The 22,572-nt window shown below is 42.3% G+C and overlaps 1 protein-coding gene across 5 annotated transcripts in view; it reads left to right on the top strand.

Moving 5' to 3' along the window:
- Nucleotides 1-22,572, top strand: part of CPEB2 (cytoplasmic polyadenylation element binding protein 2) — a 71,662-nt gene that overhangs the window by 7,784 nt on the left and 41,306 nt on the right. For all 5 annotated transcript variants that reach the window (XM_054999122.1, XM_054999119.1, XM_054999120.1 and 2 more), the window contains exon 3: nucleotides 19,559-19,649. In XM_054999122.1, the coding sequence (XP_054855097.1) occupies nucleotides 19,559-19,649 (91 nt within the window). The remainder of the gene's footprint in view (nucleotides 1-19,558; nucleotides 19,650-22,572) is intronic.

Below are 22,572 nucleotides of genomic sequence, written 5' to 3'. Positions count from 1 at the left end.
TGGAGATCAGGGGGTGGGGCCACTGGCCATGTGACCCTTTTCAAGAGGTGCCGGAACTCCGTTCCCCCGCGTTCCAGCTGAAAAACAGCCCTGCTTATGTTTAATCAGTAAAGAAGATGGAGGTAGAATTTATTAATTAAAAACCTCTAGTGAAATAGGTCCGGCGGTGTGCTTGGGAAGGCCCAAGATGCAGGTGCCCTTGGCTTCTAGTAAGCAGGTCTAGGTCCGATCGGTGCTTGGACAGGAAACTTCCTGGGGATCCTGCGTAAGCTGCATTGAGTTCTACGTGTAAGACACAGATATGACCAATGTATTTATTCACTTATATCCCACTTTTGTCACCGACAGGGATCCAAAACAGCCTATTGAAAAACATGCTGCCTTGCAGGAACTCAGGGCAACTTGCAACATAGATAAAACAACAAGCATAAAATGAATAGACACACAGTTTAAGACTGCCCGTAACATTTCATTCTTCTCCTCTCCCCCATTTTATCCTCCTGACAGTCCTGTGAGTAGGTTAGGCTGAGAATGTGTAACTGCCCAAGCAAGCTTCCTTGGCAGGGTGGGGATTCCTACCTGGGTCTCCCAGATCCCAGCCTGACACTGTGCTGTATGGGTTCTCATATAATATGCTATAGCAGGGGTGGCCAAACTGTGGCTCGGGAACCACATGCGGCTCTTCTAGACATATCGTGCGGCTCCCGGAGTTCTCTGAGTATTGCTGTGGCTGTACAGTTTATTTTAGTATATTCCCCTCCCTCCCTTTCCTTCTTTCTTTCCACGTCTGTCATATTTTCAATAAAAATGTTGGGGTTACCAGGTCCAACCCAGAAAATACCTGGGGACTTTGGGGGCGAAGCCTATCAAGGATGTTATGTCACTTTTGTCAAAGGTCAGGTGATGTCTCTTCCCAAGCTCCACCCCTTCCTATTATGTCACTTCCAGCATACTGCACCAAAACTCCACCCCTTCCTGTGATGCCACTTTCAAGACACTTCCCCAAACTCACCTTGCATCATTTCCTAAATAAAAATTGTTCCCTTCAGGCCTTAAGCCATGTAAGTTCAAAAGACAGTACTGGTATTAATCCTGTCTTATTTTCCATGATGGGATTTAAAGCAGTGGGAGGGGTTCTTTGAGGGTAATGGTACAGAGGAGTAAGTTAATCCCCTTTCCCCAGTGCCACTGCCCTTCCTAATATCAACCCCCCCCCCAGCTGTTTGTTTTGCAGCTAAGTTACACATCTGTAAGACTTAATTCTGGATCCTAAATGTGTGGTATGGCTTGGTTCTTGTTTTGATCAAATTTTGCTTAGGGGCTGAATCCCTACATGAGAGCAGGATCTGGCAGCTTGATCTTAAGAACTGCTGTGAAAATTAATGTGTAGTTAGGAGGGGTGTATGCAAACATTGTAAGTCATAATACCGCACTAGCATAGCAGCAGCAGTACGTTGCCATTGCAAATGTTTAGCATTGCCGTGGCAGTCTTCTTAACAGTGTAGTTTTTGTAATCTAATAAGTATCTCTTTGAATGCTCTTTTCCTTTCTTCTCCCCTCTCCCACATTTTTCATCATCTGAAATAAGCCTCTTTGTGACTAGTAGAAAAAATCTTTTGTGAGAGCTGACAGAGTAACAGTTGTACCAAGTCTGGTGCTGTTCTTTGTTTCTTTTAATGAGCTGCATGAAAGAATGCACAACGCATTTAAGCTAGGAGATTTTGCCCCAAAGCCTACTATTAGAATGCATTAAGACTTCAAAACCATGTTAAAGAAATTAGATGTAAGAAAAATGAAACATGCAAACCCTAATGGGAAAAAATATATAGACAGTAGTACTGACTGAGTGGGGGAAATCTGCATGTCAGATAACAGTCGATCCACAATGTTATATTGCAGCAAAAGAAAATTCCATGTGGATTCCTCAGATCAGAGGTAAAGGTAGTAACTGGTTCAGGGGGCAGTTACTTAGCCTATAGTACTAAACATAGTTTTGTGGTCCACATTAAGACTTGAAACCTGCTCTTCACAGTAGCTTTCCAGTTTTAATTTGGGAAGTCTACACAACTTCCTCAAGGAAATCTAGCTGCTGAGAGGAAATTACATTTTCCTAGCAACTTTGTTGCTACAAAACCCGAAAGTTTCTTTATTTCATTGCAATGGTTATTACTCTGTGGAGTGTGTGTATATGGATGACATGATCTGTAATGTCACTTCTAACCACTGACAGAAATTGTTCACCCCACCCCCTTTCCCAGACAGATAATTTAATACAACTTGAAAATTACTTTGTTTAAAAGCTCAGCATTTCCATGCTGTAATGTTAAAACGTGGAAGTGTTTGAAAAGAACAAAGAACAATCTCCATCCCATTTACAACTTTTTCCCTCTCTTCCAGCAATGTTCTGCCTTATTTTTTTATATCTTTGATTGTAGACAGTGCTCTTAGGCATGGTAAATCTAGACCTCTACCCCTGCCTGCTTGTTTCCATAACATGTTGGGGAAAAAAACATGGCAGTTGAGGACTTAAAATGAAAGAAGGATGAATGAACCTCCCTTTTAGTCAAGAAGCTTGTAATGCTTGACAGCTTATCTAAATAGCATGCTACTCAGGCAGATCTACATTTAAATGCATGTTCCTCAATGCCTACCGCTCCTGCTGTTGGAGCAGAGCAATGTCACAGATGATTGTGTGGATGTAGGAAGGGCTAGCTAAGTCCTTCCCTGAACCTACACTGTTCTGTTACAGCTTCTCTTCCTGAAGGTGCCCCCCCCCCTCCAATCCATAGTTCCAGATATGCTTACCCTCAAAAAATATATCTGGAATATCACGGGGTGAATAGGCTCAAGGGGAAGAGACGTCCTTAAGTGTGGGTGAGGTAGCGAGTTAGCTGAAGTAGTAATAGTCCAAGTTAAATTTTAATGAGATGTAAGGAAATTCAGTGGTTAACCATGGTGTGTGTGCCATGTACCTTCCTAAAGGTAAATAAGGAGATGCAAGTCTACCTGTTAAAGTGCTATCCACAGGCTCAGACTATCGCTGTAAGGGCCCAGATTCTGGCAGCTATGAATTTTACTCTGCAGTGATCAACCACATCTAGTGAGTTGAAGTAAGGCCTAATTTGAAGACAATCATTAGTATGAGGGTTTTTATTGGTGAAAACTTGGGATTAGACATGGAAGCACACTGGCCGCCAGGGCAGGCATCATAACGCCAAATGAAATATGTTCACAATCCTTGATATTCACATGGAGGTGGCGCTTCGCACCAGCAGAAGCTTCCAGGTCCTCTTCAGACACAGCCGTGCATAGAGCAAGTTACAATATCCAAACACAGATACCAAAAACATGGTTCTAAATGGCAACAAGATCACCTCAGTCCAAAAAGGGGCAGAGCATATGCAGTAGACACAGTTGCATCCTTAGCAACCGAAACCACCTTTTTTATCAAAAAAATGCTTCTTGGCTCTGTAGCTTTTCAGACAAAGAAAGTATAATCCAGTCAGTTATAGATATATCACCTCCTTGCAAGGCATTCCACCACTGTTGATTTATACAGATTCAGCTATGTTGCCTTCTGGAGTTAGTCTACAGCCCTTAGATGGCAGCTCCCAAGATGCATAGCCAGTGACATATAGGGTGTCATTAGCGTACCGGTTCTGAAGCCGTGGATCATCTGGCAGCTTCAGAAGTATACTAAATAGCATTGGAACCAGTTCTAAATGTTTAGAAGTAAATGGGGTTGGCTTTTCCAATGGCCAGCCCTTGTGTATGACCTGAGAGAACTGAGTGAACCACTGGCAGGCCCGCCTGATGCTCCACCTAGGGGTTTAAAGCAATCCAAAAGAACGCGGTTCACAATATCAGATACCGTTGAGGGGTATTAATGAAGTCCTGTTGTGTTTCTATCAGTCTTCAAAAATTAGCTACCAATACAGCTAAAGCTGACTGTGTCCCATAAGCCAGGCCAGTGGACAGAAAAGCCTGAAGATAGGATGTCATCCAGGACCCCTCAAGGAATAAAGAGTCCACAGAGCCATTTGTTGTTGCCTGATGCCTTTGTTGTGAGAATCGGCTGTCTTGCCTGAGGTTAAAAACGATACATAAACTGCAAGCCAAAGAAGAACTCTTTAAGTACATTGAAGTCAATGGGAATAGATGGTGTAACTCTCTCTATGATTCCACTGTCAGGTCTGCACAAGGGGCATGCGCTGGCCCAGTGGAAACCTTTTGACTCCTTTCTTTGGACTAGTAGCCTCTGCCGTGTCACACAAACCACTTTTAACGTTCATCAGCTTCGAAAGAATCTTCTGATATGGGTGTAAGAATTTGCTGTTCAAGAAAAAGTCTAAAATTACAGCTCTATAGCAAACTCTGCCTCAGTGTGCCTGCAGTATTATTATATTGCACTGCACCCTCGAGTCAAAGCCAGATATCACTTCATAATCTCTTCCTGCTTTGAGCAGAGTTCGCTGCATAGTGTGACCCTACCTCTATAACTTTCTAGCTCGGCAACCTCTCAGATGACTAACTGAATCTGGCTTCTATCTAAATCAGATGAGGCTTGACCTTCCACCCATCGCTGCAACCCTTGGGTTGTAGAAATCTCCTCCTTAATCTTGCGTGGCCCCCTTTGTGGATTTTTGACATCTCTGAGTGGGCCATTTGGTACAGCAAGGATCCCCAACCTTTTTGAGTCCGCAGGCACTGTTGGAATTCTGACACAGGATGGTGAGTGCAACCGCAAAGTGGCTGCCATAGAATCATAGAATCATAGGAAGTGGAGACAACCACAGAATCTCAAGGTCATGCATAAACTCTTAAATAGTTGCACTTTAACATGTTAGGCAGAAGCTCTGTTTAGCAGGATGCATTTTTAAATGAACATATTGTTTTAAAAGATTTTCTTGCTTCATACAGAGATCCTTGTTCTATAGTCGCAGCTGCAGCCAAAGCAACTTTCAAAAAAATCTTCACAGCCAATAACTTCTCTGGTGGCTAATCAGATGCCTTGCTGTGCAAAAACCCCACCTGGCCCCACCCACTTTCTGAAAACATTTGGCAACTGCCAGGAAAGGTCTTGTGGGCACCACGTTGTGGACCCCAGGAAAGAACACAAATCTGTTTCTTGCGTTTTTCCATAGGTGAGAGCAAAGAGGCTGGTGCCAATTACAACCAAGGCAACAATATGACAGTTTGGCCATAGTGACACATGGCAGGCAGTGCATGTTGTGGTGATTGCTCAGTGCTTCACAGGACTGGCTGCTGCAAGTGGACAGGGTGTGTGTAGTGGGTGCTCGGCTCGTTCTACCTGGCCTGTGATGGAGTAGTTGTCTTCCCTTCTGCAGAGTCCCCGACTATAGTTATTACTAGCAATAACGCAACTGCGGAAGGTATTTTTTCTCTTTGTGAAGACTGATCGCCAAGTAACTGTTAAGGATATTGGTAGTCTTTACATCTGTATTATTTCATAGTTTGTCTCAAGGAATTATGTCATATTAGTATATCTAATTCTCAACATGGCCAGATCTGCAGGTATTTACGTCCAGAAATTAGAGCTGTGAACATAAAATACAGTTATTTTTACAAACCTGAGAAATGTCCCAGGTTTGCAGAAAATCTAAAATCCAAAACAAACACACACACACACACACACTCATTAACTCACTGCGGGGAAGGGTTAAAAACTCCCAAAGTAATAGAAGCAGCACCTGTAGCTTTAAGAAACAAATGTCCTCAGTGGCTATTACTAGGCAACCACAACAATATTGTTATCTTTCAAGCCTTGGGAGGGAGAAGGCAGGACCCTTTCCAGGGCTGTTTTGGCCTTTGAGGGGAGGACACATTGGTGCCAGCCCTGGCAGCGACCACCAAGTGATTTGCTACCAACCAACTTGCGTGACTCACCCGGGACTGTCTGTTTACTGCAGTTCGGTAATAACGCCCCTGCCACAAGCTAGTTTGGTGTCGTGGGAGGAGTTTCAGGCTAGGATCTGGGTGACCCAGGTTCAAGTCATCATTCAGCCCATGGAAGCTTACTCCGTCACCTTGGGTTATATATTACCAGCCTACCTTACCTCAATTTTATGAAGATAAAATGGAGGAAAATAGAATGATGTAAAACTGCTTGGGGTCCCCATTCTGAAGACAGATGGAGTATAAATGTAGTTAATAAATATAGCCGAAGATGGGGGGAGGTAAAAGATATGTTGGTTGGTGAGTAGGAAGGAGAGAAGGAAGCAGGGAAAGGTGAGGACATGGGGGTTGCCGGGAGGAGGGAAAGAAGTAGTAGTCCGGGGAAGGGGATACAAGGGGAAATGAGGTGCCTCCCACAAGTCCTTGCGGGTTCTGCTGCATAAGTGGGCCCGGCCCAGTGGCTAGCACCAGCCAACTAGGTTTTACTTGGGTAAAGGCTGCCAGGTGGAAGGCAGGAGGGAAAGCTGAAGGTAGGGGGGGTAGATAAAAGTAGGTTGGCTGGTGGGAAGGAGAAAAGGAAGCAGGAAAGCGGAAGAAGCTATGGGGCTTTCAGGATGGGGAAAGAGGAAATGGTGGGGAAGGGGAAAATGAGACAGCCCTTGCACTTGTGTGTGTGTGAGATTGTGTGCACGTGTCTTTGTGTGTGCATTTAAAAACTTTACTATCTGCAGCTTTGCCCAAGAATTGTTTTTACTTCCATTGCAGAAGTAATAGGACAGCCTTATTTTTAATGAACTTGGCTGTGTTTGAGGGAAACAAATTTAGCAAGTGTGTTAAAAACCAATTCCATTGTTTCCAGTGGCTTAAAAAAATCCGTTCAGAAACGAGGATTCTAGAATCTGAAGGTCTGAAACTGCCATTGGGCAGAGCTCATCAGGCAGTGATGTTGAAACAAAGAGTAGTGAGAACGTTAAAGGGACATGGGTATTTCGTAGACACTGTCGCTTTATAGTGGGATGGCATCTTTTGCCCCTGGCCAAGCAGATCACAGAGTCAATTGAATAATGATGTTTTTGGCGGAGAGTCAAACCCACAGCTGCAGAGGGCTTGTTTTAAGTGTCTGTTGCTTCTGTCCAGCCTGTGGAGCTTCCATATCCAGGCTTCAGGAAGTTCAACAGTACAAGTAGGAGCAGTTCCACTTATTTCAATGATCTCTCCTGTCCTCATAATTTCCCTGCTCTTCCACTGGTTGTCTTCTAGCCTTAAAACCTTCTTCTCCACTTAACATCAGAACAGTTTTGTTTCACGTGAAACTACTGTAAGTGTATGGAGCTCTTAAGGCTGCTTCACATATTACAAGGAAGTTGTACAAATCTCACAAGTAGAACACCACATGTGTGTGCTTGAAAACTTGCAGTTATGTGTATGCGTGCAACAATAGTACCTTTTCAGCATGGGTACATGCTGCTGTGTGGACACGAATAAGAGCATCGCAAGTGATGCCCTTTAGGCAAGTTTTAATGCAGTTTCCTGCACAGAGGTTTCAGATTAGGAATTACTCAAATGATAGAATGGCCCAGAAACTGCTGAACTTTAATTGGTGCCGATGTTCCATTGTTGCAAATCTTTCAATACTATCACAGCTCTGTGGAATTATTGGTCTAAGAACATCATCAGAAGAGCCTGGTCAGCTCAGACCGAAGATCCAACATCCTGTTTCCCCCACTGACCAACCAGATGTTTCCTGGAAGCTCACTAGCAAGGCATGAATGCAGGAGCCTGCTGCTGCTGCTGCCTACTAGCAGATACTGTTCAGTTCCATACTTCCATTTTCCTCATCATGGTGAATACCTGTTGACAAGCTGTGGTCTTGTGAGGAGTCACAGGAGGGAATATCAGTTTGGAAATCCTACTCTGCCTTTCCCCCCTTCATTTCCTGGGCTCTGTAAACACTTAAGGGTTTGAGCAAGCTAGTTCTTCCTCCTCTTTTCTATCTCAGCTGTTCTCAGTGTGTTCCTGAAGCATATTCTACCCCTGGTCAGTCTGTTATTTGGACATTTTTGTTATTCTTAGTTAATTTACTAAATCATCATTATTAAATAAAGTGATAAAATTATCCATCGTGAACTTTTAAAATTCACATATGCGGATGGATCTGGATGGTTTCTGGAATGTCACTGGCTGTTGTGACATCTTGTGGCAATGGGTTCCATAAGACAAGAGTTTTGTGAAGAATTTTCTTTTGTTGTTCCTCGGTCTACTGCCCATCAACTTCATTCAATGACTCGTTACCAAAGTTCTAATGCTGTGGGAGAGGGAGAAAAAAATGGTCTCTATTCATCTCTTCAAGATATTCCTAATGTTGCCACTTCTCCAGTCTCCTCAGCCTTCCCTCTTAGGGAACATGAGCCAATCCACTGGTCATGTTGGTTGTCATCTCTGTTCCTTTTCCAGCTCTATGTGAAATTCTGCAGCCAAAACTATGTACAGTTACTTCAAATATGGATGCACCATTGCTTTATACAGGGGTATTATGATCTTATTTACAGTTATTTGCATGATAAACCTTAACACAGCATTTTCCTTTTTCACAGGCACCATATATTGATGCTTTCTGTGAGCTATCCAACAGAACCCCCAAATCTGTTCCTTGATTAATTAACACCAACTTATCCATCCAGATCTATGTGAAGCTAGGATTTTTTTGTCCCAGGTGGGATCAATTTTTTACTTATACTGAACCTCTTCCCCTGCCTATTCACCAGTTTGGAGGGATTCTTTTGGAGATCTTTGTGATTTGGCTTGGTTCTTAGCATCCTGAATAATTTACAGTAGAAACCTAAGCAGAGTTACTCCAGTCTTAGCTTCTCTTGCAAACTTGACTACGTCAGTGCTCATTCCTGTTTGCACATAGTTTATGAACAAGTTAAATTTCAGCAGTCCCTGTACCGATCCTTGGGGACCCTCCTTTTATTTCTGTCTACTGCAGGAACTGTCTCTTTAAGCCCAGCTTTTATTTCCTGTTCTTTAGCCCCATTGTTCTTTCAGTGAGGGACTTTGTCAAAATTACCCCATCTGTGTTTGTTGACATTCTTAAGAGACTTCAAAAGATTGTTGAAGCAGTGCTTCCATTTGAAAAGGCTGTTTGATTCTACCTTGGCAAAGCTTGTTCTTCTAAACGCTTAACTGTTCTAGCTTTAATCTAGCTTTGCTGTCCACCAAGTTACCTGGTATAGATTTTAGACTAACTGTCCCATAATATCTCAAACTAATTTTGTTTCCTGTTTGAGTGTAAAGCTCTCAAATGTAAGCCCCCAGGACCACCCCCACTTCCAAGCAAAGAAAGGTTGGAGACTTCTTTGTTTCTGCCAGCTCCCCCACGTATGATGCTTCTACCTCAAACCGTTTTGCAGCTTTATCTACCCTCTTTGAGGACATCTAGAGTGATACTTTGCTGGTAGATCATTGTGGAGACCCCGCCCCCCTCATTAGGGGAAGATACAGGAAATGATGGAATTGCTGCCAACGCGCTAAGCGGACTTTCTTTCCTAACTGCTAAAACAGTGGAAAGTATTTTTGAACAGCTACAACTGGTACTCTCAAAGCTTGACTTCCTAATCCAGATAGTAACTAAGATCAACAACAGCTCCTTAAAACCCAGGAGTGCCGAGTAAGCAACAGCTGGACTGACACTCCAGGGGGAAGCACTGAAAGAACGTGGGAGCCATTCCAGCCCTTCCCTTCCGATAGCGGGGGCAGGGGGAGGTTCCTCACATTCCTCATAAGGTGCTTGGACCATCTGCCAATTCAGTAGCCGCATCCCCATTTGGAATACAAAACCCCACACCCAGCAGCACCTGAAAGCTTCGTTTGGCAGTAGGGTGAGATCTTCTAAGTTAAAACCAGTCAATTATTACGAATTTGACAGGAAGACTTCCTAAAATCAAAGGGAATTTTCCCGACTCTGGTTTTTATGAACACAGTACAATCTCCACTATTCAGCTGGAAAACTCTGCACCTCTTTAGGTCTGCAGCCGAAGACAAGCAGCTGAAGGGAGGACTGGTCATGGTTTCACATCACGATCTGATCAGCCCCCCGCCCCCCGCCCCCCGCCCCGCCGCCTGCTCAGAGACCAGGGCAGAAACGAACGTAGGGAGCTTTCCTCTTGATGATGCTCTGAAGGCAGATTTAAAACGTTCTTTTACTGCTCTCCCATTTTCAGAGCAGTCAGCCACTGACAGATTGGAACAATGGAGATCCAGGCTTCTGGAAGTCAAAGAGTAATGCCCGGTCCTCCCTCAGACCTCCCTCTCCAGAGTGATAGATGCTGAGGTGGTTCTGGTAAAGTCAACTGTAGTCCAGCCTCCCTCTGATTCCCCCAACCCAGTAGAGGCCCCACTTGCAGAGAACGTGTTTCCCCCATCCAAAGAATACATTTACACCCATTACCCCCAACAGAGGTAAGATCCAGAGGAGTTAGCCGTATTAGTCTGTTGTCACAAAATAGTAGAGAGTCCAGTAGCACCTTTAAGAATAACCAACTTTATTGTAGCATAAGCTTTCGAGAGCCACAGCTCTCTTCGTCAGATAAGATCAGTTAATAAGAACCTCCTTAGGCAGAAGAAGCTTGACTTTGCTAAATTTTAATGGCAGGATCTAGGTCTGGCAAGCCCAAGAAAAGAGGGAGTCCCGATTCTGGGAACTTGTTTCCTTTAGCTTAGGCAGACACCCCCCCCCCTTTATTGGAGGCTCAGATCTCAGCAAAAGACTGGCACGCTCACTGCTGCCAGGTATTTAGTCCCCCCTCCCCATTTGAGAGAATAGGGCAGTGGGACAGACTCTACTTTTCGATTCATCCACCTCACCACAATGGCCTCCTGTTGCAGCATCCACAATAGGAGGCATCTCCTCTCTTCCCTCTGGTAAGTCCCCTGGTGAGGACCTGATACCTCCTGAGTTGTTTAAATCCTTCCCTGACTGGTGGGTGCCCATCTTGGCAAAGTTGTTTACACAGATCAATCAAAATGGCATTTTCTCCTCAGGGTGGAAACAAAGCATTGTAGCCCCAATATTTTAAAAGGAGCTGTAAATTGTTCCCCCCCCCCACAAATTATCGACTAATTAGCCTGCTGGGCGTAGCCTCCAAGTTGTACAGCAAATTTTTTGTTGTACAAACTGTGGAGGACTGGAAGACTTCTAATAACATTATCCGTCCTGAGCAAACAGGGTTTAGGAAAGGGGTAGACACTGTTGATCACTGCTGGACTCTTTCTAGCTGGCTCAACGTAACATTAAGGGCCCCACCAAGGCTACATTCACAGCATTTGTGGATCTTTCTGCCTTTGACTCAGTAGATCGGAACCGACTGCGGGAGAAACTAGCAGGCACTGATATCGATAAACACCTATTGTTCCTAATTCAGGAATTTCATTCCAATATATTTGCTAGAATTAAAGTAGGCAGGTGACATGTTGCCTAACTTGTACTGGTTTAAGGAGGATGCTGAATAAACTGGGCAATTTCTGTAAGCGCGAGGCTTTAAGCATCAAATTTATCAAGAACAAGGTGAGGTAAGGGTCTTTGGGAAGAGACATTGGCGATTTAAATGGTCACTTGATGGCAATCTCATTGAGCAATGCAGAATATTTAAGTATCTTGGGGTGACATTTAGGGAAACCCTCTCCTGGAAAACTCATGTGGCCATAACAAAAGTCTCTGTTTTGAAAACCACTGGGGTCATTTTTAAATTTTACAGCTTGAAACGACGATTTTCAGTTGAACTGGTCTTGAAACTGTTCCAGTGTAAGGCCATCCCACAGCTACTATATGGTGCAGAGATCTGGGGCTGGAATGAATGTCTGACCTCGGCTCTGGAACCAATTCAAACCCTCTTTTTAAAGAGTTTCAAAGAGGACTCGTGGCACTCCAGTGGCTTTAGTGTGGGCTGAACTTGGGTTACCTTCTATCGGAGCCTGTTTGCAATTAGCCTTGTTTAGATTCTGGGGAAAGCAAAGGAATCTTTCCACTAGCCCCCTCTTAAGGCAGAGCAATGCACTGCTTCAGTTAGATGCCATTTGCTCCACCGGCTTTAACAATATCCTCCATCATTATTGGCTGGTGGATGACTTTCAGGGTGTCCCCTTGCCCTGACTCAATATATGAGACTGGATCTTTAAGATGGCTGCTGCATTGGACAGAAGTACAACTCCCTGTTCCAGATTTTCTCCCCGTTTCAAGTTGTTCAAGAGGGACCATGGCAGAGTCTTACTGGACCAAAATCTCCTTTCCTAGACTTTGAATGGCTTTAACTTCTCTGAGGTTTCAATCCATGCCCTTCAGCCATTCTAGACAGTCATTACACATAAATACTAAGTGTTGCCCCATTTCTGTATTTGTGGAGCTTCAGCCCCTGAAGATCTTCCCGATGATCTTTTGTTCTGCCCTTTGTATACAGAGCCCAGAAATGAATTTCTTGGGAAAATCTTAAAAATTGTCCCTCCTTCTTTCCAACTTGGATCTACACATTTCTTATAGGGCAGCATAGTTTTCCCTAGCAGCTAAGAAAATCAGGGCTCGAGCTGTAATTAACAGTTGAGACACTTTTACTCATGTATAACAAAGTGCTTATGTGTTTTAAGTAATTTTTATGTTTTTAACATCATAGTTTTATTGTTTGGTGTTTGTTCTGCTTATGTTTTCCTTTTATTTGCTTGATTGTGATGGCCTTTGGCCACATGCCAGAAATATTCTGAACTGACGAGAAGAGGTGACCCCAGATGCTTTGAAGAGGTGGTCCTTCAGCCTAAATAGACCCTCTTTGATCCCTGGTGGTTATTTAAGCTCTAAGCCGATCAATATTCCCTTTTTGGACAGCATGCTTGAGCAAGTTGTGAAAACTCCCATTCATACTACTGGATGACACTGATTATTTTGACCCATTTCAATGTAGTTCCCAGTTTTGCTTCTAGGAATGTGAATTTGGGAATATAGTCAGTCAGAATCCAGTCTCTGAATATATGCTGTTAATTCAGAAGGGGTAACAGAGATGCTTTTCTCATGTGAAGTGTCAGTTTCTGAAGATGGTGCTTGGAGACTTTTGCTTGGCCCATGTTACAAGGTTGTGAGATTCCTCTGTTCTGTCCCACATGCTGAAGTGAAAGTGCTGGGAGAGGTGATCTGGGGATTTAGGTGTCATTAATAGGCTTTCTTTATTATTTACTTCATTTACACCCTGCCTTTCTCCCTTTTGAGGACCCAAAGTGGTTTACGTTGTTTCCCTTTCCTTCATTTTATCTTCACGACAGCCCTGTGAGGTAGGTTAGGCTGAGTATATGTGACTGGTGCGAGGTCAAACACTGGGCTTCCCTTCAATCTCGGGTGTCTCACATCCTAGTCTGATACTAGCCACTATACCACACTGGCTATTATCCATTCCTTTTCTGCTAGTCGAGGTAGGGTAGTAGTCCTGAACAAGTATCTGGAGTTGGTAATGCACTGGGTTGAGGCTAATAAAAACTGGAGTTTAATCTCAGTAAGTTGAATGTCTGTTCCGGGAGGTAGTTTTCAGTCTGTTAAGGATGAGGCTGCGTTTCTGCAGAAGGGCCATCTTCACAGCTTGAATGTGCTGTTAAATTCGTTTACTTCGAAGTTGTCCCCGAGTGACACGCTAGCATTTTGCCAGTATAGGCTGGTGCACAAATGGCATCCCTAGCTGGATAGAGCGCGTTGCTGCAGCTGACGTCCAGATTAGACTATTGCAGAGGACTGGAGGCTGTCTTTTCAGAACGTTGGTCCAGGATGTAACATCCAACGGTTAATGGAACTGGCTGACTCATTGATATTTTCCAGAATTGAAAGACTGGAAAAAGAAGTTGCTACCTGGCACAGCTGACAGTAATTGATTTTGACCTTTAAAGTCCTGTAGGACTTGGGGCCAGGAACCTAAAGGGAGGCTTGTTGGAGCCAGACTGTGGTCTGAGGTCATCTTCAGAGGTCTTGTGCAGCTGCCCTGCTTTCTGAGGTGAGGAGGGGTAACGTTCAGGGCCACAGCCTTTGATAAGGTATAATGCTCCCTGTATATAGCGTTTGCTTCTCGGAGAAATTCAAATGGTCCACAGTTTACTGCCTTTTGCCATCAAATCAAGACATTTTATTCTTGCAGAACTTTAGATAGTTTTAATTGTGTCCTCTTCATTGCTGCTACTTTTTATTTGCTTTATTTTGAAGCTGTTTTGTGGTTTCTGGGTTGTTTCAAGGATTATTATTAATTTAGCTTCTTTCAAGGGCTTTTTAAAGTAAAAGCAAATCCTGGGACAACTGTATTTAGTTTACTGCATTAAAAAAGACTTCTGTGACAGATTAAACAGATTTGCTGTTACCCTAACCCTTCGTGGGCTAAATAATAATAATAATAATAATAATAATAATAATAATAATAACATTCGATTTATATACCGCCCTTCAGGACAACTTAATGCCCACTCAGAGCGGTTTACAAAGTGTTATTATTACCCCACAACAATCACCCTGTGAGGTGGGTGGGGCTAAGAGAGCTCAAGAGAACTGTGACTCGCCCAAGCACATTTTGTATGGCTGACAAAGTGGGATCTAGTCCACCAAAGCTTAAAGCACATTATACATGGGTTAGGTTTCTTAAAGATGCCAGAGATCACTGTGTAACATATGTAGGAGAATCAGCAACATAACTACAGTGGCATATAATTACATTTTTCAGCCTAATTTATTAGCTCTTCACTATTATATTTTCCTAGTAAAACTTGAAGCAAAGACAGAAAAAGGTAATTCAAATTCAATCTAAATTTTAAGGTATCTTTTATACTTCTGTTAAATGCCACAGTGTAACAGCTTATGAAGAAATTTCATAAAGCATCTTTAAGCCATACTATTTAAATGTATTGCTGGTTGGCAATTGGGGAAAGAATTTGTTCTGGACTGCTATGCACAGACACCGATGCATGTCTGTTCACTGAGCGTAAGCATGTCTGTTTACTTACGGAAGCAGGCTTTTAGGGTCAAACCAGATGTGTGACAACATCCTTGTGGGGCCACCACAAGGACGGCACTTGCATTTCAAAGCCATTTAAAAATGCCACAAGGGCCTGGCCATGATTGGGCCTGCAGTGCATTGCTCTTATCTCCCCCCCCCCCTCCGCACCTATTCAGGTGCCAAAACTTCAGGGGGTGGGGTACAGCCATTCAGGGGGTGGGGTGGGGGTACATCATTTGATGAGGGGGAGGGCAAGTAGCATAAGGTTTTTTCTTAGTTTTTTAAATTTTTATTTGAAAGTAAAGAAAAACAATAAACAACTAAGACAATGCACAATGGATAAAATAATATAAGCAAGAAATATAACAATACACAAAAACAATAAAACATAGAATATATAACAGCCAATTATACTACAAAACTATTTCTCCTCTCCATCCCCTTACTTACATGCGTTCAACATTTATAATCAGATTTTTAAAATGTTAATTTTACAGTTGGTCTACTTTAATAGTAGCTATTCTTAGTTTTTCTTAATTTTCAGCTACATAGTCAAAAAAGTCTTTCCCTTTTTTCTGAAATTCTGAAATTGGTCTGTTATGTATATAAGAAGTTAATTTGGCCATAGGTGCATATTCATACAATTTGTTCATCCACTCAGTCACTTCTGGGCATGATTATGTCTTCCATTTGGCTGCATATACTACTCTCACTCTTGTATGTTTTTATAAATACTACTAGGTAAGAAATTTGCAGCACCTCAGTTGGCCTCTACTGTGATTAAGGCAGCCTTTAGTAGTCTGAATTCAGCCTCCACGTTCTTCTTAACAGGTATCAGTTTGAAGCATTTTACATGCCTAGATGATGGAGGCCCTGGCAAAATGAGTGTTAGCAGAGAACCTGATCATGCATGCCGAGGAGGGGAAATGCAAATGGGTCCTTGCGGTACCCTTTGCTGTTCTTGGACATGAATGCACTTGAGATGACAGCCATGATAAGTGTGTCTACCAGATGTGTAGCACGGTGAGGCAATGTGTAATTGTGGTGGTGGGGGCACAGACTATACTTTGTCTCTTGGAAAGAAGGGATGTTCGTTCCTCTCATTTGCCTTTCAAAAGATTCCAGAAATCAAACCACTCTTCTGACCCTTGGTAACCTGAGGGTAAATTCTTAAATCCCCTTAGATTTTCCTTTCTGGAGTCTACCTCAGCTTCCTTGGGGTTTTCAAATAGTTCTGTGATGACCTTGGCCAGGTTGCCTTCATAGCCCTAATCAAAGAAACTCTTGGGCTGTTCATAGTAGAGAGTCCAGTAGCACCTTTAAGACTAACCAACTTTATTGTCGCATAAGCTTTCGAGAACCACAGTTCTCTTTGTCGGTTGCATGCATCTGATGGAGAGAGCTGTGGTTCTCGAAAGCTTATGCGACAATAAAGTTGGTTAGTTTTAAAGGTGCTACTGGACTCTACAATTTTGCAACTACAGGCCAACACAGCTAACTCCTCTGGATCTTGGGCTGTTCAGGTTCTACTATTTCTACCTCAAACATTTCTACATCCGCCCTATCTGATGGTAGAACTTGAGACTTCCCGTTTCAGAGTTTAGCAGTTCATTGCTTAACTAGGATCCATGACCACTATGGCTGCACAGTGGCAGCGTCTTTTGTGTGTCCTTGGCAGGCAGGCCAGTTTCTGTCCATGCTGCTCAACTGGGCTTCTGGACAAGTATTGTCATAAGCATTTCTGGCCTGAATTGGGTTGTGGCAGTGGTGGTGGTATTACTAATTCTTCAAGCCGTCGCTAATTAGAGCTGAACAAAGCTGAGGATAATGGAAATGGAAAGTTGCTACCCATCTAGACGTATTCTGATCTCTTCAAAAACATCCTTGCCAATTGTTTATTTTAGAATTCATTTAGAAAACCTACATGCCATCTTATTAAAGATCTGTTCTATGTGGCATAAAATTTTATTGTATACAGTTAACATTTTGTGATTATAGTTTCCAACAACAAATTGCAAAAGCTGCAGAGGAGTGAATTAAGTAGGAGTGTGGGGAAATGATACATGCTACTTACGTCTTTAGAGTCCCTCCAAAGTTCTTTCAGTACAAAGTGAAGCCAGGTGTATGCTATAGGATCCTGCTCTGTGCTGACTTGGATTACTATCCACAGTTCACGTGTATCTTTTCTTAATTTACCTGCCTTGTGAATTGCAGAGGTGAATTTTAATACACGATAATTGGCCTTTCATGTAACAGGAGAAAAACAGAGGCCTTGAGAGCTCTTTTTTGTTTTGAGGGCTCATTTTCATCCTTCAATGCTTTGATCCCAGCCATTTTGAAATGTTTAGTCTTTTACTGGTTAAGCAAAAACATTTAAACAAAGATAACACAGCAGTGTTCTTTATTGCATGCACCCGTGTTCATCATTTTGAGTGTAGCCCTACTCGTCTGATCCATGCTGAATGATATCTGTATCCTGCTGTTTGGATAATGAAGCTGGATTTGACAAATATCACTTATTTGTAGCGACTGAAATAAGTAATTTTCTGTCTTACAGACTTGCTAGTTACAGCAGAACTGCTCAGATATTTGGTATCTAGATAAATGACGCCTTTGCCAGTAGCAATAATTGGCTGCCTTGTCCAAGAATCTTTCAATGTTGTTGTGCTAAAGACATAAATGTGGAGGGCTTTCCTCCATGCCTGCTCCCGGATTATGGACCACCATGGCAGATACCGTCAATGAGGCCACCTTAATTTACATGCAAACTGACTTACGCTCTTTAGATCTTCAGCTGATAGTTAGCTCCTTCTCTATCGGGATTCGTACCGAAAGTGATCACTCCCCTCTTCAGTTAACTCTCTATGGCAGTTCTATTTCAACCCCAATGTCAACTCCTTTAGACGATGACATTGTATCTCAAAGTTCTATGAAAAGAATTAAATGGACTGCCCAAACAGATAAGGAGTTACTCTGTCTACTTCAATCTGACAGGATGTTAGAACTTAGAACAACAATTGCCAAAACACGTTCTGCGAAAGAGGCTAATGTAACTTATGCACAGATAATAGCCTCTTGTAATTCAATAGCCAAACCATTTCGTAAAGTTAATCATTCCCATACTCAATGGTTCGATTCAGAATGTAGGAATATGAAAAAAGTCTCTTAGGGCTTTATTTAGAATCTATAAACAGGATAACAGTACTTATAATTTAAAATCCTATTCTGCATACAGAGAATGCAAACCGAGCTTTCATGCTGCCTCATCTTTTTTGTGTCCTGTGTAAAATGAAAATGATGTCATTCTTGGGGCCCAAGCATCCATGCTGTACTTGAAAGAGGGACACTTTACACTGTGGGCTTTACTTACATGGAAGAACATCATTAAATAATTTTTCTATACTGGGTGTTTGAAAGACGTACTGGGGGGTGTATTTTGAATTTTGTTATATTGTGTATGTTTTAAATTTGGACTTGTAAGCTGCCTTGAGCTTTAGGCAAAGGTGAAGTATAAATATTTTCATCAATAAGAACATTGTACTGTGCGGCAAAGTTATTCAAGCAATGCTGAATACATTCAGTACCAGGGAGAGCTGCAAACCACTGCTCACTGTGTTTCTATAGGACATGTATCTTTTGGACATCTCTGTTTTATAGTGTATACCAGAATCATCCATTATTTAATGCTATAGACTCTCTTACATGAAGTTTTTCTTACTAAACATTTTGAGTAAAACATTATCATAAAGCATTTCATTCTTTACAAAAGAGAAAGTGGTTTATTTCTTTTTTCATTGTTCCCCAAAATGTCCATTTTTGTTGGGAAAATTGGGGGGGGGGGGAACCCAGGTTGCAGAGCAGATAAGAAATACATAGAATGCATTCCCTATTTTCTTTTTTACTTTTTTCCCTGGCTTCACATTGCTCTGTCTAAACCATCAGTAGTATCTGCCAAGATAATGCTAAAATCAATATGTATTTTATTTATCTTATTACAGGGTGATGACAAATATTGTTAGATCAGACATAAGTAATGCAGAGTAATATATTAGGATATGTTAATTGCTGGAAGCCCATGATACAAAATTGGCACTTTGAGAGAGACCCCCACCCCCACCCCGCTCTACTGGCTTACCCTGCTTTCCTTGTGCCTCAGAATGCCCTATCAGGGAAACGAGCTGCTGATCCAGAAGTACTGGAGGAGTGATTTGGTTGAGGAAAGCTCACTTTCCTACCAGTTTCCCCATTATCCTTCTTGGATTTGTTTGAATAAGGGGTAATATGTTAGTGAGAAGATCAGGAGCATAATAATAAGTCCTTCTTACGTTGGACAATGAAGAGCTTGTAGAGATCAAGATTCGTATCATAATGTACAACTCTTAACGAGTTTTCCTGCATGGTTCTGTTCGGGCAACTTTCCTCCTGAGATTGTATGTTCTTTAAAGTCCCAAATAATAATAATGAGAGAGGGAGTTTGTTCCCTTCTAGATATTCTAATGTATTACGTGATGTCAGAATAGAAGAAAATCTAAACTCCTAAGCAGATCTGTGGAACTCTCAAGCAAACAAATTAATAGTTGCTTGATATTTATTAAGAGTTGTAGCTCTGATACGAAAAATTTGTTCTTTTCTAGGATCGAAACAGAATGTATGACAGTCTGAACATGCACTCGTTGGAAAATTCCCTTATTGATATAATGAGAGCTGAGCACGATCCTCTTAAAGGTATGTTATTGTAGAGCTCATTCTGCTTTGCTATATTCTTTGAAAAAAATGGGATATATTGATTCAGTGATGACCTGGGACCACAGGCATACACTGTGACTGATTTGTCTATGATGGGCATGAATGCAGCTTGTCCTCATGTTTGTGCCGTTCCTGCCTCCCATTCCTCTTGTGTATAGATTATGATTGAAAGCACCCTGGTTTGTGAAGCATTATCTCACACCCTATTTGGCCATGATGTCCAAATATGGGTGTCTGGGTAAACTGGAGTTGGTTTTGTTCTCAAACAGGGATTCTAACCCATAGTTCAGCTCAACTTTAGAAGCCCAATTAGTGGGGAAGAAACACATCCAGTTTGTCCAGATGCTTGTAGCTGAACACAATGGCAAATGGGAGTTTGATTAAATCTTTGCAAAACCAGGAAACTTTGTTAGATTCTGCATGAGGGAGTGCATAAGCCCAATCGTGTCATGAACAAACAGAAGTTTGTGGCAACGTCGGAATCCTTTCCATGTATATTGACTAAAGCAAAATAGGGCTTGTTAGATATTTGATGCCTTCCCCCAGATTCTCTCAGGGAGCCATCTGAAGTGAGCTTTGGGGTTATGTGCCTCTTCGTTCTCTTTCACCAGCTCAGACAATACTTGAATTGGAGGGTTCCATACTAAAATAATTGAAAGCATTTTCTTGCAAGAATGATGAAGGCACAGTAGGTATAATTACATTGTTCAGAAAAAAGTAGATACTCCCCATCTCTTGGATCCACTGATAAGTTGTTTTTCTGAAGGCGGTCATGTTATTGCCCCTCCCCCACCTTTTCAAACATGGCTGGTATATGTACACCATAGAAGGATTTGTCGCCCATGGAATCATTCACTGAAACAAGTACAATAATGTCAGAATAAACATATGAAATTCTTACTTCCAGTAATACCAACTCAAACTGGTTCAGTAGTTAGCATAACTGTTTCCTGTCTAGTTTCTATGTGAACCAGAACATCTAAATACAAAAAGTGCAAGCAGTTTATCTCCAGATAGCCAAAACAAGGTTGAAATTCCCTAACTTCCCAGAAAAACAATTCCACTGGAAAGCCGATTAAAACTTACCTGTACTGTGGGTATCAATTACTTCACTTGTTTGCTATTAGTGTGATGTTAACAAAGAAGTCTTTTAGGTCTCCAGTTTTAATTTGAGTGAAATCAAACTGTTATCACATGCCGTCCTGCAAAGAATTGTTTCAGATTTAGCTTCTAAAAATATCTAGAATATGAGTAAACATCCTTGTGTGTGTTTCAGTACCCTGAATTTATGTCTTTACTATGTTCAAAACTATATTTTTGTTTGAAAAACAAGCTTGTAAAGAATATGTAGTGTTACAGCGGCAAGTTTCATTTTGTTATACGTACACCATATGTACAGAGATTTTATTGTCTCCAGCAATGTTAGAGAGGGGAGCATCCATTTTACGTTTAAAACTTGGCAAAGACTACTCCGTAGAGGTGTTCGATGTATTGTTGAAGGCTTTCACGGCCGGAGAACGATGGTTGTTGTGGGTTTTCCGGGCTGTATTGCCGTGGTCTTGGCATTGTAGTTCCTGACGTTTCGCCAGCAGCTGTGGCTGGCATCTTCAGAGGTGTAGCACCAAAAGACAGAGATATCTCAGTGTCACTCAGTGTCACTGAGAGATCTGTCTTGACACTGAGAGATCTCTGTCTTTTGGTGCTACACCTCTGAAGATGCCAGCCACAGCTGCTGGTGAAACGTCAGGAACTATAATGCCAAGCCCACGGCTATACAGCCCGGAAAACCCACAACAACCAAAGACTACTCCAGTGCTTTTAGAAACATTGTTGCATTCATTTCACCTGATCTTAAAATGGTACTGTCAGGCTATGGATGACAGGATATGGTAGACAGATCCCTGGACCATTGGAGCAAGACACAGGTCCTTGGTTAAATGGCTTTTATTCAGAAATCAGATCATTTCCATATATATGGCCATAGAACTACTCAGAAGCAAGGTAAGCATCTAAGCAGCAAGAGTAAAAGTTGACAGGAATGGCATCATGTGAGAGAAGCCTCTCTTTTAACATTCTAGTCTGCTCTTTTCCCCCCTCCCAATTATAAACAAGATTTTGGCGCTTTTCTTGTGTGAGAACGTTTCATGTATTTGTAATACCAAGTTGAGTCACTAGGAAGCAAGACATAGCAAAGTCTGAGAGAGAGTACAAGGTCAGAAACACTGGAAGCTGTTAACAGTTCATTAGATAAACACCTGTGAGAGCCTGTGAAAGAAATAGTTATGACATTGGTAAAATGACATCGAGTTACAGCAGGATACATTGGTTCAGAATAAAAGGATAATTCAAATTGACATGGATGGGGCTAAGACATGACAGGTACCAAGGTTCATTTTCGGTCTTCTATGCGGCCCCACATGGGATTGCACATGCCCAGGCCAATTGGTAGGTTCTACAGCTAAAAATTCCTCCAGGGGGCATCTGCTCCTTCCCAGAGTGCAGGTGTGGCTTGTTTCCTGCCCAAACAGCCGGCTCTCTGGGAGAAAGGCCGCCCCCAACCCTCAGTTCTTCTTTTGCTGCCAGTCAGAGAGGTTCTTCGTAGCATCTTTCCTTCAGATACTTCTCCATTTGGATGAATGAAAAAAGAGAGAGACTATCGGAATGGCAGAAAAAGCCTTAGTTAAAAGATGCACTCAGAGTAACATGAAAATGACGAGAACAAACTGACATTCTTGTTGCCTGGTATGTTTGGGAGAGGTACATGATGTTAGCTTGTGCAAAGACTTCCAGAACCTCACCCCTAAAGCCAGAGCTGAAGGAGCCACCAGGCTCAAAGGCTACTTTGTAGAAACAGGTATTGTCGGCTGTGACTAGCCCCTCCGCTAAATCAGCAAAATCCTCT

This window comes from Eublepharis macularius, chromosome 15 (genome assembly GCF_028583425.1).
Source record: "Eublepharis macularius isolate TG4126 chromosome 15, MPM_Emac_v1.0, whole genome shotgun sequence".
In the NCBI taxonomy this organism is placed as follows: domain Eukaryota; kingdom Metazoa; phylum Chordata; class Lepidosauria; order Squamata; family Eublepharidae; genus Eublepharis; species Eublepharis macularius.
Note: the sequence above shows the minus strand (reverse complement) of the source record. Positions and strands in the feature narration are given on the sequence as shown.